Source organism: Podarcis pityusensis, assembly GCF_964106645.2.
Source record: "Podarcis pityusensis genome assembly, chromosome: 8".
NCBI lineage: Eukaryota > Metazoa > Chordata > Lepidosauria > Squamata > Lacertidae > Podarcis > Podarcis pityusensis.
The window spans coordinates 24650406-24662614 of record NC_138033.1 but is presented as its reverse complement, the minus strand read 5'-3'; the positions used below and the strand labels follow the sequence as shown (position 1 = coordinate 24662614).

The following is a 12209-nucleotide window of genomic DNA, read 5'->3' as shown; positions in this document are numbered from 1 at the left end:
AGGGAAGGGCGGAGCTGCGTCACCGGGTGTGCCTCCGTCCGGGGTTGCGCAAGGGGAGCGGCGTCACGGCACCAACTAGGGTCACCCTTAACCATAGAGACAGCCAGAGAAAATAGTAGAGTAACGTGCAATATGAAATATGTTGTCCTGTGGTTATTGCTGTGGTAAAAACTGGGGGCCCTCCCTTTTGCTAGTGTTGCCCATAAGTACGGCGTGGAATCTCTGTGAGGAAAACAGGACTGATATAACTCGAACTGGAAGTTTGAGTGGCAAAACTAGATCAGAAGTATAGAAAGTATTGAGACAACGTGTGACTCTATAGTTGCATCTCCGTCAATTGCCTCTACGCTCCCGCACGTCTTCTGTTCTCTCGCGAGATCTGTGTGTGCTTTGGAGGGGGTGGAGGATGTTATCCTCGTTTCACATGTTGTTTCGATTACGAAGTGGCTTTTAATTGTTATGGGTCCCATTTGCAGAGGGCAGGTAGCGTCCTGTTCTCGCAGTGGCCACGCAGATGCCTCGAGGAGGCATCCAGAAGCCCCATTGCCTCTGACCTCTGGGGCAGAGCATAGTCGTCCTGGCCAGGAGCCCCCGGCTGCCACGAATTTGTCCAATCCTCTTTTAAGGCCACCCCAAGTTGGTGGCCATCACTGCTTCCTCTGGCGAGCGAGTTTTCCAGAGTTTTAACAACTTCGTGAAGAAAAGTACTTTTCTTTATTATATGTCTCGAATCCTTCCGCATTCAGGTTCATAGGACACCTTGCAAGTTCTAGTGTTTCTCCATTCCATGTATCTGTTTCTGAGCTTCTGTTCTGTCACCTACAGCTCATCTTTTCTCTAAACTAAAAAGTTCCAAACGCCACAACCTTTCCTCATGGGAGAGTTGCTCCACTCCTTGATCTTTTGCCCTTTACTGAATCTTTTCCAACTCTCTAATAATACCCTTCTTCAGGCAGGTGACCAGAACTACACAGTATTTCAGGTGTGGTTGCACCATAGATCTGTGTAATGGCATTATGATATTGGCAATTTTATTTCATTTTCGATATGGAATGTGACTGTATATTTTACTTCTGGTGTTTCCTACAGGGTATGTTGCGTATGTGGATGTTAATGGAAATCCAAACTACCAATGGCTAATTTTGCATCAAATGCCATGTTCCCCCCGCCCACCAAGATTTGTTACCAATATTTTCTCACAAAATTATATAAGGCCACCCCTCTCCTCCTAAATGTAGGAGACATATTTTTATAGGGTCAGGTATGGTACAGGGTAGGGAATGGTTATAGTATTTTATACTCCTTTAAATTCCAAGGGCAGCCTAAAGAATCATCATCTTTGAAAAGAGAGTTCTAGAGATTTTACCATGTCTGTTTAAAATCTGTTTATTTGTTTTTCATGTACAGGTTGAGCAGGCTAACATACTCATACAAATAATATTAATAATTAAGAGCTACAACAGTCCCCGAAAGCAACAGCTGTCCCCATAACTGCTTCTGTCAAGCTAGCTGCAAAAATTCTAAGGCATTCTCCAGCCAAAAGTCAAACCTAAGAAGCGATATACATTCTGAATTGCCAAATAGTCAGCATTTATTGTTTGTGGACCATGCCCTGACAGGGTTGAGCCTGTAAGAGCTCTTGAAGGCAGCTCCTATCCTGCCTAGGGATGTAGGGGATATCTAGATAAAGGCTGGTTGCAATACAGAGGTATGACTCTATGTCTCATTTTCCATAAGAAGTCATGGCTTTTAAGTTTGGTTTTGTTAAGTGGTGAAGAAACATAGGAGATAGGCCCTTAATAAGACTTAAAAAATATGTGTGTGAGCACACAACTATACCAGTTCTATCTCAGGCTGGCCTGCTATGAGTTATCAGAAATAGCTGTCAATGCATTGACCACAATCCGTACAGTTTCTTGTACCAAGATCCTCAGTAACGTAGCTTACTTTAAATCAAGTTCTTGTATCCAAATCTTCCACCTACATCAGCTATTGGATGCATGGGGAAGGGCGGTTCTGCAGAAGGGGTAGATTCAGGATCTAATATAAAGTAGGACTATGTGTGCTTGTTTGCAGTTAAAGATTGTTTGGCAGGACTGGGATGAGGAAACTATGGCCCTCCAGCTGTCACTAGACTACAACCACCATCCTTGACTGCTGGCTGAGGCTGATAGGAGGGAGTTTGGAATCCCAACCACATCTAGAGAGTCACACCTTCCCTATCCCTGACTTAAGGCTACAGAAGGTGCCTGCTCCCCTATTCCTTACTGATAACCTTATTGGATCAAGCCTGGGGCAAGGAGGATAACTCAGGTGTCAACTTTGTGGAGATGTCTCCTAATTCAGGCTGCCTCACGGGTTAAAACTGGAGAATGCACAAGAGATTGAAGCTGAAGTAGTGCCCAGGCCCTCTGCTGTAAAGCACCCAGCCTACACTAGACCTTTTCTTCACTACCTACTCTGGTCTTATTTTCATGTCCACATATTTATAAGAGTAATGATAACCCTTCCCAGCAGCCCAGTTGATGCCATTGGCATAAGAGCTGTGTTCGCCTCTGAGATAGAGCCCATTGAGGTTAGAATGATGACAATCCCCATACCACCATGCACCCGTGTAGACTTCTGCGCAGCTGGAGACACTGTTGTCATTATCTTTGTCCCGCGTTGAAAATGGCATGTTGTCGTGCACAGATAGAGAATCTCCTGGGGAGGTGGAATGTAAAGGCAGGTCTTGAATTTACTTGGCATACATAAGGAAGGCTTCTTTTTTATACAAGGCACAGGTGGGATCTGCAACAAATTGTTGCAGTACATCCTCATCCTGTAACAGGAGTGCTTCTATTTTGGGGTCCCAGGTAGCCAGCCACGCCTCCATCTGGGAGACTGTAAAATAAATTGTAACAGGCCAATGCAACCTCTCCTCAGTTTTCCATTTTTAAACATTCCAAGGCACCTGGTGATCACCAAAATCCACTCCCTACACCTCTTGCCTTCCATTGGACTTCATAGTTATGGTGCCTGCTGCACTGCCCCCAAAGCTCTGTGCCCCGTGCGACCGAACCGGTCATGCTCTCTTCGATCCACATTTGCTGAGCTCATTAAGAGGGAGTGAAAGAGACTCTGATTAAATACACAAAACTACTGAGACATGGGTCGGAGGTAGAACCAATAGCTTTGATATAGTCTTACACAGGACTGAAGGATAAACTGTTGTGGAATATGGTATCTATGTCAAAATAATTTGCATAAACATGATAGATGTTTGTCCATTGATGAAAGAACTTGCCCATTTTACTAGCTGAGTAGACCCAGTGTGGTTCTCCCAGTAACTCACCCATGTCACCACTGGAGTAAGAGCCCAGGGTCAATGTGTAGTTGTCATTTTCACTCAGGACTTTGAAGCTTGTATACAGGGCAAAAGTTTTGACTTTGGCAAAGTCCTCTGCATCAACCCTCAGTTGGTGTGTCCCTAATCAGAAACACAAAAAGTCACTGGAAGCATGAAGTGGGTTTGTTGCACAAGCCCTCCCAATCATCTATTATTATGCAACCCGAATTTGCTAGGATGTGATTGAATCCCACCCCATAGTCAGTCTGGAAGCACCCGGATAGGGTTGTCAGAGTCGAGAGAGGACAGGAATACCTGTAGCAAAAGGGAGCCTTTTGGTAAATATGGGTTCTTCTCACAGGAGATGCTAAGGCACATGAGTTCTATACTCCAGTCATCAACTGGAAACACAAAAACTGCCTTACCCGAACTAGTGAGAACATGGATGTTGTCGTTGCCCAGCCAGAACTCAGATGCTCGGTTCCCAAACCCCCTCTTGTAGGACTCCCAGCCACGGTAGAAATCTACTGATCCATCCTGTCTCCTCTGGAACACCTGGGAAGATGACAGGCCAAGCTTTCTCTTGAAACCGTACTTTTCAGAAACAAACGAAGCCTTTTTTTTCTTTTACAAGCCTTTCTAGATGGATGAAAAGGTCTCTGCCTCAGGTGTTCATTTTGTATTGTCATTAGTGCTGGTGGGTAGGTGTGGCTCGGGGACAGTTCTGAGTGCCAAATGGAGAGGCACGGAAGGCCACATTTGGCCTTCAGGCTAGAGTAGAGGCAGCCTGGCAAAGAGGCAAGGTGAAGCAGCCGCCTTGGTGGTGGAAGCCGTAGTGCTGCTTTCAGGAGAGATCTTGTCTCTTCAGCTTTTCAGGTAAGGGGGAGGGACATGGTGGTACATTCATATTTCACCTTAGGCAGTGAATGGGATGTGCGACGGTCACTGGGCTGGAGATTTCCTGTTCCCACCCTAGAGCTTCTCACAGTTTGGAATCTGAGTTCCATCCATGAATATCTCTGTAGACCTCCTATGTAGTGTAAGGTAGATGCACATGGAGGAGGGCAGCTATTGGTGACCTTCATTCGTGACAGGAATGGGCTTAATCTCCAGAATCACTCACCCCTTAACTACAATAACAATACAGTGGTACCTCGGGTTACATACGCTTCAGGGTACAGACTCCACTAACCCAGAAATAGTATCTCGGGTTAAGAACTTTGCTTCAGGATGAGAACAGAAATTGTGCTCCGGCGGCAGTGGGAGGCCCCATTAACTAAAGTGGTGCTTCAGGTTAAGAACAGTTTCAGGTTAAGAATGGACCTCCGGAACGAATTAAGTACTTAACCCGAGGTACACTGTACCAACAAAAAACCCAGCTTTTTCTGTAACATCTTTTTGGCCAGTGATGAAAGAAGACCAATTTAATCCCCAGTGACCCATCTTATTGTATTCAGTATAGTGAGATGCCATACAGTTTTACTGCTGTTCATGTTTAACAAGCATCTATTGCCAGAATTGTTCTAGGTGCCCAATGGAAATGACATAGATTCCTCAGGCACAGTGTGAGCACCATGGCCACAGTCTTCTTTCTAGAGCAGGGATGGGGCATCTGTGGCCTTCCAGGTGTTGTTGGACTCCAAGTCCCATCAGCCCCAGCCAGCGTAGCCAACAGTCAGGACCCACCTTGGTTGTGAGTCCTAGAAGACCTTTTCCACTTGGCCTGGGAGAGTGGGGCCCTGACTGACTCCAGCTTCAAAAAGCTAAGAACAGACTCTTGGTCTGAGATATTGTTTAGGGGGGTTGTTGTGGGGGGTTTGTTGCTGTTTTTAAGATATATTTTGTATCTTTGTTTTTTAGATCTTATGGTTTATGTGGAGATTGTTTCAATTTGTGTACATCAAGATGCTCTATTTATTGTTGATGACTACTTTCGTTATATTCGTTGATGACTATATTTTGTTATATTCGTTATATTTGTAGTCCAGCAACATTTGGAGGGCTTGTTTTAGAGCAGGCACCCCCAAACTCGGCCCACCAGCTGTTTTGGGACTACAATTCCCATCATCCTTGACCACGGGTCCTATTAAAAGAAGAAGAAGAGTTTGGATTTGATATCCCGCTTTATCACTCCCCGAAGGAGTCTCAAAGCGGCTAACATTCTCCTTTCCCTTCCTCCCCCACAACAAACACTCGGTGAGGTGAGTGGGGCTGAGAGACTTCAAAGAAGTGTGACTAGCCCAAGGTCACCCAGCAGCTGCATGTGGAGGAGCGGAGACACGAACCCGGTTCACCAGATTACGAGTCCACCTCTCTTAACCACTACACCACACTGACTCCCACTGTTAGCTAGGGATGATGGGAGTTGTCCCAAAACAGCTGGAGAGCCGAGTTTGGGGATGCCTGTTTTAGAGCTATCAGGCAGGTTGCACAGGGGCAGTAAGACTCACCAGCCAGCCTCCTCCATCAGTCTCCATGTCGCAGAAGACAGCCAGTGTTTTCTTAGCTGTGGGGAAGATGGTGTACCACCCACTTAGGGTCTCGCCCTGGTCTAGAAGCTCTTTGCAGTTCTTGGCTCTTGGGCCTTCTCAAAAAACAAGGAGATTTATATCAGGCCGACAAGCCATCTGATGAGCAGATGCCTCTCACTGACTTGTGCTTAACTCCCACTGAAGAGATGTGAATAGCTGCTATCTTGTAATCTCAAAGGCTAATTGCCACTATATGGATTGTGTGGGTAGGCATGCATGTATGCACACCTAGGCTGCGTACACACTCTACCTTGCAGCACATTCAAAGCACATGATTTCCTTCAAATAATTCTGGGCACTGTCTTCTGTTAAGGGCTGCTGGCAATTGTTACTCTGCAAGGGGTCAACTACAGTGCCCAGAATTCTTTGAAGCAAATCAAACCATTGGTCCATGTAGTTTAGTATTTTCTACACCCATCTCCAACCTGGTGCCCACCAGATGGACCAACTCCCATCAGCCTCTGCCACCATGGCATATGTATGATCAGAAATGACAGGAGCAGTAGTCAAAACATTTGAAAGGCACCAGGTTGTTGGAGGCTGATCTACGTACAGTGACTAGCATATGCTCTTTTCTGGAAAAAGAGTCTTTTCCAGGCTTACCTGGAGATGCCAGGGACTGAACCTGGGACTTTTCACATGCAAAGCAGGTGTTATGAATTATGGCCTGTGCACAAGTTAGGAATGTAGGAAGCTGCCTTATCCCAGGTCTGACTATTGGTTCCTACAGCCCAGTATTTTCTATTAAGCTTCCCAGAGTCTTGGGCAGAAAGCCCTTCCTTTCATACTTTTTTATTGTCAGTTAATGGTGATTCTGTTTATGGTGGTGTGATCCTGCTTTAAATGCATTGTGCAGATAGGGCATAAGCATGGCTTGGATTAGGAAAGGCTCTACCTTGTTGCTGGGAGCTGCCTCCGCAGTCCAAAGCACAAGCTTCTCCTATAGGGGGTGGAAAACAAACAGCCTTTGGTTAGTGAGGTCAGTGTGAGGGTCACATGTAGCTAGCACTCACTTCAAATGCAGTAAAGGAAAGAGTTTAACCACAACCCAGGCTTCAGACCACATGCTAAGCCAGACCTTGGCTTAGCTGTTGTGCTGTACTGAGTTTAAAGGAGCAGGGAGGTACAATCTTCTCCTGAGAAACAACATGTTCACATGTTTGGCTAAACCATGGTTTGGCTTAGTGTCACCTGCAAATGCCAGCCCATTTATTTATTTACTGCCATTTATGAATCGCTTCCCGTAAGGTATCTCAAAGCAATTTCACAGCAAAAGCACAAACAATAACAACAATTAAAAAACGGTTCCAGATATAAAAACAAGTTCACATGTGAAAAGAATCTTAAACTCAAGATGTGACGTTTAGCACGTGATTGGTCCTTGTGTGCTGGTGGATCCTGCTGCACCCACTTTCTTTAGTAAATAACTGCAAGGCTGTGAACAGGTTAGATTGTGACCACCACAGGGCTGGAAGGCTTTAAAAGAAGATTGAACAAATTCTAATCCTTTCCCCACCTCGTCTTCTTGTTTATCTAAATATTTCATTCTTCCTCTCTTTACCTCTTGTTATAACTTACGCTGCTATAACTACTCACACCCTGCTAGGTTAATTATCTTGTTATAATGATTTTTCATATATTCTATATATAACTTCCAGTTTTTTGTCATCTCTATTTCTTATTCTATTTGTAGAATAGCCACCAGCTCCAACAATTTGTGATGCCACTCATCTTTTGTTGGCACTGCGTCCGTTTTCCACTTTTGTGCCAGTAAAATCTGAGCAGCAGTGGTAGCATATGGCAACAGACTCATTTGGTTCTTTGGGGCTTCAGACGTTGTTATGCCCAGGAGGAAGGGAAGGATCTTGTAAACATTTTTTTGAGCTCGTTATAAATTGTTTCCCAGTATTCTTTAATCACACTGTAAGACCACCACATGCGGCAACTTGTTCCTACTGTTTTTGTGTGTGTTTTTTACACTTCCAGCGTTTATCACTCTGTGATTTAAACATCTTTGCCAACCTATTTGATGCCAAGTACCACCTGTGAACCATCTTTAGATTGTTTTCCTTTAAAGTATAGCATGATGGAAATTACAAGTTGTTTGTCCATAGACGTTGCCATAAGTTTAAATCAGTATTGTGTCCCACATCCCTAGCCCAACTAATCATAGATGACTTGACCAACTCCTCCTTTGTCTCCCATTCAAGTAATAATTTGTACATTTTAGAAAGAATTTTAACCTTGGAACCTAATAAATCCCTTTCGAATTGTGATTGCTGGTCTGCAAAACTCTCTTTTGTTATCTATCTTAAACCTAGCATTGAGCTGATGATAACTTAGCCAGTCCATCACTTTAGAAGCAGTGATGCTTTTGAATGGCAGTTCCCAGAAACCACTTGGTTTCCCACAAGCACCTTGGTAGCCACTGCGAGAACAGGGTGCTGGACTAGATGGGCCACTGGCAGGCTCTTCCCGACAGGCTCTTCTCAGGTTCTGTCAAGGTTCTTGAACCCCTTGACTGTCCTGATCTGGATCTCTCCCCCTGTTCTTGCTGTCTGCATGGGGAGGGAAATTCCCACGGACACCAAAGAAAAAAACAGCAAGTCCAGGACCCCTACAATGCAGACTAGAACCATGGTTATGGTGAAGGGTTAAACCCCTCTCCACCTTGTGCTACAGTCCTAATTAAGGGCACGCACACACACAACCACCACCAATTTTGAAAAGAAAAAACAAACCAGGGCCAATCATCCTATCTAGTTTGGTCCACAGAGTTAGAAGAAATGCCTCTTGTACCTTTGTCTCCTTTGGGTCCAGCTTTTCCATGCTCTCCAGGGGAGCCCTTCTCACCTGAATGAAAGAGAAGGGTTTTATGTATGTATTTAAGTGAAGCATTTTTAACCCGCTCTTCAGTTGAAAAGTCTCCCAGAGCAGCTTTTGCACAATCAGCTAAAACAAGGCAGTCTCTGCTCACAGGCTCAGCTCACACCCCAAAAGAGGCGACACAAAAGGAAAACAGGAGGAGGAAGGAAGAGGGGGGTGGAAAGCAAACTCAGGCATCAGTTCTTAAATAGTAGCTCGTATAAAGACCACCAGGAATGAAAAAGCCCTAGATTAATTTGGGGCCAGCATACTTGAAGTAGCGCCTCTCCCAGGAATATACCAGTCCTAGTTTTGAGATCTGCCCTGCCAATAGTTCCACCCAGTGCTGTTTTCTAAAAAAAAATGTTTAGGGGTACTTTCATTTTCCTACTCCTATTGAAATACTGCTCCTCAATGAGGCCAAACTTAGATTCACAAAATGTTTAGGGGTATGGGTACCCCTGTGTACCCCCAGAAAAAAACCAAACTGGTTCCACCTTTAACTACGGCTCGTGTCACAGTGACTCATAGCAGGGCCTTCTCAGTCACGGCTCCCTAACTGTTGGAATCCCCTCCCAGCAGAGATGCATTATCTCCCTGCATATCAGAGTTGGGAGTCAAACAAGATCAGGATGCCACAGCATTGGCCACCCAACAACTCCACACTGAGATCGGACAGAGGAGGGTAAATGAGCTCTTCTGAGTTCATTTTGAAGCAAGAAATTCTGGAAAGGGGAAATTATCTGGAAAGGGGAAATTATCGCTACAGAAGAAGGGGTAGTCTAACTGCTGTGCCCCATCTTTTGAGGGTGCTACTTTTGATGGTGACTGTGCTAAGCATAAACAACAGAAGAGTCCAGCTGCTTCTACATCTGTGAGGTTTAGTGGTTGGAGTGCCAATCTAGAACCCGGGCGACCAGAGCTCAAATCCCCATTTCACCATGCCCACTGGGTGACCTTTTGGGCAGTCAGTGCCTCTCAGCCTAATTTATTTCACAAGGTTAATGTGGGGATTAAATGAGGTGGGGGAGAAACAGGGATGCCACCTTTAGCACCTTGGAGAAAGAGGTGGGATAGAAATGCAAACAACAGCAACACTTCAATTGGGAAATGCAAGGGCGAGTGGCCTTCTCCACCTGGATATCGATGGGGTCCTCTTACCAGGGGGCCCCAGAGGACCAGGATCTCCCTTAGCTCCAGGTGATCCAATTGTTCCCGGTATGCCAGGGATCCCGGGAGTCCCAGGCTGGCCTTGGAAAAAGAATTTCTTCTCTGGCCCACACTCAGACAGCCCTTTTAGCTCTGGAAAACAAAAATGGTGCAGTGATTCAAACAGGGTTCTAGGGCCACAGCTTTCTGAGAGCTTGATGGTCACAAGGCAAAGTTTTCTGTTTCCCGGCAGGATCCTGTGCATTCAAGATCAGGAGCCATTCAAGGTCAGAGCTGCTCCTATACTCCAGCACAACTTGAGAGCCACTTTCCTTCAAGTTAACCTGCTAGGGGCCACATTTCAGGGGTGGGCAGAGCAATGAATGTGAATTGTACCTTTATATGGTAGCTACCTTGTACACATGCTCACAGACCCCTCTTGATCCAAGCCAATGGGTACTTATCTTGAAGTACACTTTTCAGCCAGGCCAAAGCTCTCAAGGAAGGTGCAAGGCAGGACTGGTGAGGGGGTGTTGCCTAATACAGCATCTCTTTGTTATTCAGGTGCAGGTGTCCCTGGCTGTACCTATACACTGAAATTCAGTTTCAGGCTAGATGCTTTTGTTTTACAGGACCAATTCAAGGTGTTAGTGTTTAAAGCCCTAAACAAATCAGGTCACAAATATCTGAAAGACCACCTTCTTTATTACAGACCTCCCCCCCCCCCCCGGGTGTTTGATCAGCAGAGGGTCCCCTCTTGCTTGTTCCACCACCCTCAAAAGCTGAGGGGGGGCTGCTCAGGAGAAGGCACTATGTCGCAGTCCCCAAGTTGTAGAACTCTCTCCCCACAGAGCTGTATTCACTACACAGCTTTGGGGGAATGCTAGAGAGGCAACTTTCACATGGGAGAAGCATATTTTCAGGATCCAACCTCTTTTAATGATTGTATTTTTTTGGTAACTTCCTTTTTTAAAAAAAGACTGTGTTTACTGTGTTGGTATCTTTCAGACACAATATCCTGGAATTATCTGTTTGTGCATCCTGGGTTTTGGAATTCCACCCCTACAATTCACTGATTCTATGCTGTGTTTTAATTTGTAGCAACCCACCCTAGGATCTCAGGGTGAAGTACAGGTAATAATATAATTTTTATTTATGAGGGCTCATCAATTCCATCCCAAAAGCTTGTCAGCTGACCATAACACTACTGCCTCAGCTACAAGGCAATTGACAGGCACTGCTATTTTTAATTTCGGCGAAGTCACTGCAAATGGACTCTGACATGTCAAACAAGCCTTGTCGAGATCATACCCTTCAGTGTGTGACAGATGAAATTAGGGACACTTCTAGATATGCCCAGTGGGTAGATCCTGGTGAATCACTGGGCACAGCCAGCGCATCTTAGCTAGCCCCACCCAGGGCAATTAAGGATGTGCCAGACCTCCACCTGCAGCATTCTAGCATCAGGGCTGTGCCCATGCAAAACAATGAAATTAAAGATGCTCTGGAGACAAGGATTCTGAACCATGTTAGCAAGACTGGTTGCTGGCTATTCACTCTGGAGAGGTAAAGGGGTAGCTAACCCCCAGCTCAAGAATCGGATCCATCCACCACCAAGCAAAGTTTCTTTGCACTCTCACTCATTTTGGCAGTGCTGTGTGCATACATATGCGCACGCACACACTGCTGTCTAGACAGAGAGCCTGATGGGGATGGAAATCACCCCATTGCCAGTCCTCAGATAAATCGGCTAAGGAAAGAATGTAGCTCAGTCGGACAGCACCTGCTTTGCATGCAAAAGGTCCCAGGTTCAGTTTCCAGCATCTCCAGGTGGGGCTAGGAGAGACTCCTTGCCTAAACCCCCATACAGCATCTTTGAAAACAAGACTGAGCTAGATGGACCAATGGTCTGTCTTGGTTTAAGGCAGCTTCTGTCATCACAGAAGAGCCCGATGAAGGCTGGCGCTGAGCATTTGCCATTTCTACAAACACCTCTTGCCCCCTTCCAAGTCACACTCACGTGCACAGCAGCTAGTTTCTGGCTCCTCTGCCAAGCCGCCCTTTATAGATGCAGCAATGAAGGTCAACTGAGTTAAGAAAAGGCTCATCCAGGTTGCCATCTTGTCCTTTGGCAGCCGCCTCCGGTGCTCATCCAGCCACTTTTTAAAGTTAGGACTGCTTTGTCCCTTAAATGCTTTCCATTGCGCAAGCAGGCAGAACAAGGCGGAGAATACCAAAGTCCTCCCAGTTGCGTAATCAATCAGTGTTCCTGGGTCTGCCTATCACAATGGAAAAACTAAGTGTAAGTTGGCAAGTTTGCACCACTTGAGGACCCT

The 12209-nt window shown here is 45.6% G+C and overlaps 1 protein-coding gene across 4 annotated transcripts; it reads right to left on the bottom strand.

Moving 5' to 3' along the window:
* Positions 1-1370: 1370 nt before the first annotated feature.
* LOC308482562 (veficolin-1-like) lies at positions 1371-12052 on the bottom strand. 4 transcript variants are annotated; one of them, XM_081015787.1, is made up of 8 exons: positions 11894-12052; positions 9886-10026; positions 8659-8712; positions 6755-6799; positions 5779-5915; positions 3754-3883; positions 3335-3469; positions 1371-2703 (listed from the first exon to the last, which is right to left on the bottom strand). In XM_081015787.1, the coding sequence occupies exons 1-8, from the start codon at positions 11991-11993 to the stop codon at positions 2456-2458; spliced, it is 990 nt and encodes a 329-aa protein (XP_080871913.1). In that variant the 5' UTR covers positions 11994-12052; the 3' UTR covers positions 1371-2455. The 4 variants fall into 4 exon arrangements, with proteins under 4 accessions (XP_080871913.1, XP_080871914.1, XP_080871916.1 ...); XM_081015788.1 differs by having other exon boundaries at positions 5779-5912; XM_081015789.1 differs by lacking the exon at positions 1371-2703 and adding an exon at positions 2710-2883.
* Between the last annotated feature and the right edge of the window lie 157 nt (positions 12053-12209).